Raw genomic sequence first — 4,981 nt, 5'->3', positions numbered from 1 at the left:
AGTGGTCCATAACAGTTAAGTACGCTACATGATTCTCTTGGTTTCCATTTCTAGTGAGGAAACACACGTACTCTTCTTTAATTCCACATACAGGACTGGCCTAAAAGCTCCTCCCAGATCTCTGACAACATTAGACCATGCACTCTTGAAGAAGGCTTTCCCCTTTCCTCTTTAAAAATCTTCCTTCAGCAATTGAGGGTTCCCATGTGCAGTATGTTGGCTCCTTTGTGTCTGCACAGGACCCAAGGTGTAGAAGGCCATGTTGGCCACACCACCACAGTCTGGGCAATCATCTGGCTTACCATGATGTGGTAGTCTTGGGGTCAGGGAGCATGCCTCAGGCCTTCAGGCAGCCCAGAAAAGGATGATGCCCTGCACAGAGATGCTAAAGCCCTGGTACAGTCCCCAGATCTCATCAGGCTTACTTATCTTCACCAGACAGTCTCCCAGGTATTTGAACTTGAATCCCAGCTCTGCGTACGATTTCCCAACATTGACCACCAGATGGATTCTGGCAAAATTCACCGAGTACACAAAACAGAGACAGGTGGCTCTGGCCGCCTTGTTGGAGGCCGGATTGTGGGCAAAACAGCTCTAGAACTGCATGTGTTCATCCATACTCCCAGGAATAGCTGTGTCTGCTTATCCTTGACGTTGAGGGCTTGCTTAAGGAAGTAGTCCACAATTCCTGTGCACTGCTGTCAACTGTCATCTGCTTCCTGGCGCCTTGCATCTGCTACAGCAGCTTCACCTGCTCAATCAGGGCCACAATTATCTTGGTGATGGCAGCAGCAATGCCACCAGCCAGACGGTCCTTGGCAAAAGAGATGGCCTGTTGTGTCATGGTTGCAGAGCAGGAAGCTGAGCACATGGAGAACTGGGAGGATTAGTGCTGCTGGCTCAGCCCTGTCACTGCTGGACTGAGAGGCCTACTCCTTCTGTTCTTGATCTGCGTTAATGGCATCACCATTTACCTGTCTCCCAACTTAGAAAGCCTGATGTTATTCTCACCTTCCTTCTCTTACCCTCCACATACAGTCAGCTGCCAAATCTTGCTGCTTCTAATTTTAAAGCATCATTTGATTCTGTCTCTCCCAAACCCTATGCAACTTGCTTAAAATAGGCCTTCATCATATCTTCTTTGGACTATTATTGAGACAGTCTTGTAATCTGTTCCCTTGATAAGTTTTTCCCCACCATGTTCTCCATACTACCGCTGTATGGAGAGTTACTGAGAAGAAAGCTTATGAAGTCATTTTTTCATGTAAAAGCTTCTATTGGTTCTATAAACCCATAAGGTTCAAACTCTGTTGCTTTGCTACAAAGCTCTTAACCCTCTGGTGTCAATCTACCTCTCCATCTTGTTTCCTTTCCTACCTTCACATTCTCCAAACACATTCTAGGTTTCTTGGGCCTCACATCCTCACTACTTCATATAACCCTGAACTTTCAGAAGTCCATACGTGTTTTTTAAAGCAATTCCTTTCTCTCCGCTCCACCCCCATTCACTTGAAAAATTCCCCCATCTGTTAAAAGCCAAGTTTAAGCATCACCTCCTCCGTGAAACTTTCCCAGATTTTCCCAGGCTACTGCATGTTCTGTTCCTTTTGCTCCTAGAACACTTTATATTTGCTATAGACTTTTCAATGTAGTCCTTTTCTATTTACATATTTTTATCTCATAGTAGACTGTAAGCTTCTGATAATTAGTGTACTAGATAGAAGTGGTTTAATAAATATTGGTGAATAAATGCAATGTTGTTTTCTTCCCAAGATGTTTTGGGGAACATGTCTCTTTCTTCCTACTATAGCCTTAAAATACAATCAACTCAAATTTAGATTTTAATAGCCTCTAAGCTGACCATCGAGAACAACACTATTCAATAATGTATCCACTAGTCACATGCGGCTGCTGAACATTTGAAATTCAGCTACTCCAGGCTGGGCGCAGTGGCTCGTGCCTGTAATCCCAGCACTTTGGGAGGCCAAGGTGGGAGGATAACTTGAGGCTAGGAGTTCAAGACCATGCTGGCCCACATAGTGAGACCCCATGGACCAGCAGGGTCTCCAACTCTTAGCTTCAATTTTTTGATAATTTCTTTATTAAGAAATAAATTCAGCTACTCAAAAATGAAACGAGCTGTGTTATACAGCATTTTGAAGACAATATGAAAACAAGAATGGAAAATATGCCTTTTTTTATATTACATCTTAAAAATATTTTGGATACATCGAGTTAAATAAAATGTATTCATAAAATGTATTTTATGTTTCTTTTTCTGTTTTAAAATGTGGCTACTGTATTATTTAAAGTTATATGTGTGGCATGCAAGTATTTCTATTGGACATCACTGTGACCCTTCAATCCATCCTGAAGGTCGTTTATTGGAGGTAAACCTGTATTCTGTTTTCTGAGTCCTTACAGTGCTGCACAGAATTTTTGTAGGGAGGACAGGTACTCAAAAAATGGTGTTTGTTTACTGGTTATGGCAGGACTAACTTTCCCGAAAGATCCTTTTTATTATGCTATTATCCTACTTGAAGAATCTACAGGGTTTTTTTTTTTTTTTTTTTTTTTTTTCCAGGGGCAGGGGTGCAGGGGGGACGGAGTTTCACTCTTGTTGCCCAGGCTGGAGTGCAATGACGTGATCTTGGCTCACTGCAACCTCTGCCTCCAGGGTTCAAGCGATTCTCCTCCCTCAATCTCCTGAGTAGCTGGAATTAAACAGGCATTTGCCACTACACCTGGCTAATTTTGTATTATCAGTAGAGATGGGGTTTCTCCATGTTGGTCAGGCTGGTCTCGAACTCCCCACCTCAGGTGATCCACCCACCTTGGCTTCCCAAAGTGCTGGGATTACAGGTGTGAGCCACTGTGCCTGGCCAAAATCTACAGGTTTTCTACTGTGAATTGCATCAAGGCCAGATTACTTTGTCTGGCTTCCCAAGTCTTCCATAACCCAATCATAGTTTACTTATGCAGCCTTATCTTTCACTCCGTCCTAAGTAGTACCTTTTGTTCCAGTCTGTTTTCCAAGGTACTTGAGGTCTTTACGCTTTTGTGCATGTTGCTCTTTCTTAATGTCTCCCTCCCCAGTCTCCATCTAAATCAAGCATATCTTCAGGACAAGGCTCATAAATTCTCCCTCCCACATAAGGTTTTTTTCTGTTCTTTTGAACTCACCAATATCTCTCTAGTTGCTATGTGTCAGAGCTATGCAGTTTAAGCTCTAATTTGTTTAATTACTGAACATCTTTATTGCCATATCCATTCAATTTAATTCCACAAACATTTTTTTGAGCCCCTGTGCCAAGAACAGGGCTAGGTAGCAATGAGGGTCACTTTTAGGCAGGGCCAGCGGCTAGAGATTAGCCTTACTAAAAAGCGTAAGACCGACTCTTGTTGATTGCCTTTCTTAGCATCTGCCTCACCGCAAGCAAGGACTGTGTATTGGGCTTATATAAGTCCCATATTAGAACTTCCTCATAATATACAACATGCCAAATCATTGAAACTGCCTCACCCAGAGTTGAAACCTCATGAGCCTGGATTAGGGTCTGGGTTCCAATGAAAAGTGTTTCATTTCTTTAGTTCTCTTTCTCTTGCATTAATGATCACTATTTACACAGCTTCTTGTTAAAGTATCACCGTCGAGTATTTGGGTTCCTGGTCACACTTTCTCCCTTATGGAAGGGCTTACAGCCAGGTGTTTCAGACTCTGGAATCAGACTGCTTTGGATTTGAATCTCAACTCCCCCACTAGTAGTTCTGTAATCTGGGCAGGTTACTTAATTCCTCTATGCCTCACTTTCCTCCTCTGTGTAATGAGGACAACAATATCATAAGGTTGGGGAAAGGGTTAAATGAGCTAATAGTTCGTAACAGAGTAATCACTCAATGAAATGTTATCCCTTAATACATGTCACTACTAGATTATTTCTCGTCCTTAAAATGTAAGAGACCGTTTTTCCTCTTTTATTCCATCCGTGTCTCCAGCTTCTAAACTGCGGGCGAATAAACCTCGAATGAGTAAATGACCCCACCCAGTCGCTAGTATTTCTGCATTTCCAATGTTGTGCCAGCAAGAGCAAAGGCAAATGGGCAAGTCAAAGTAGCCTCCTTGTAAAAGGTCTTCCATTACCGAGTTTTACTCGAGGCCCTCGCGGACCATCACATCTCAAAAGGGAGGAAAACCTGCATGAGGCAGTGCCAGCTACTTTTCAGGAATCACCTTGGGCCTTTTTGCAGAAAGATCCGGCAGGCCGGGCCGCGTACGTTCGGCGCATGCGCAGCGCGCCCGGCGCCCGGGTCCCTTCCTCCGCGCCACCCGGAAGCCTCGGCGCGTCCCACTCCCCCTCCTCCTCCCCTCGCCGGCTCGGGTGGTGTTTGCCGGCCGGCCCGGCAAGGAGGCGGGACACGTCGGCGCTACCACCGCCGCCCCTCCTCCTGTTTCAGCTGCCGCTGCTGCCGCCGCTTCCTGGGCTAAGCCAGCCCGCGGTCCCGGCGGCGCCAGGTGCGTTCACTCTGCCCGGCTCCAGCCAGCGTCCGCCGCCGCCGTAGCTGCCCTGGGCTCCCCGCCCCACTGCCGAGATGGCGACGCGCTCCTGCCGGGAAAAGGCTCAGAAGCTGAACGAGCAGCACCAGCTCATCCTATCCAAGCTTCTGAGGGAAGAGGACAACAAGTACTGCGCCGACTGCGAGGCCAAAGGTAGCTCGGACGTCGTCGCTGCCCCGGTCGGGGCCTCTTGCGACCGGTGACCTTCCCGCCGCTGCGGCGTTCAGGGCCCTAGCGGATGCCTCGGCTTGCCGGGAGGCCCCTGCCCTGACTGGAGGGCGGGTGGCTGAGCGGGCGGGCGCGGGGCTCCTGTCGACCCTCAAGTCCGCCAGAGGCGGCGGCGGCGAGGTCAGGCTCGCAGGCCCTGTCAGTGGCCCCAGCCTCCCCTCCTCCCCGACCCCGGGTTGAGCAGGTGCCGGAGTAGCG

The 4,981-nt window shown here is 47.3% G+C and overlaps 1 protein-coding gene across 5 annotated transcripts in view; it reads left to right on the top strand.

Annotated features, from left to right (window-relative positions):
• The first annotated feature begins 4,440 nt into the window (after positions 1-4,440).
• The window catches only part of SMAP1 (small ArfGAP 1), a 186,922-nt gene continuing 186,381 nt past the window's right edge, over positions 4,441-4,981 (top strand). For all 5 annotated transcript variants that reach the window (XM_015136676.3, XM_077999773.1, XM_015136675.3 and 2 more), the window contains exon 1: positions 4,441-4,708. Coding sequence is in view for 4 of the 5 variants with exons in the window: in XM_077999773.1 (XP_077855899.1) it covers positions 4,591-4,708 (118 nt within the window). In the remaining variant the exon portion in view is untranslated. The remainder of the gene's footprint in view (positions 4,709-4,981) is intronic.

The sequence above is a fragment of the Macaca mulatta genome, chromosome 4 (genome assembly GCF_049350105.2).
Source record: "Macaca mulatta isolate MMU2019108-1 chromosome 4, T2T-MMU8v2.0, whole genome shotgun sequence".
NCBI classification, from domain to species: Eukaryota; Metazoa; Chordata; class Mammalia; order Primates; family Cercopithecidae; genus Macaca; species Macaca mulatta.
The sequence above is the reverse complement of the archived record's forward strand: the minus strand, read 5'-3'. Positions and strand labels throughout refer to the sequence as shown.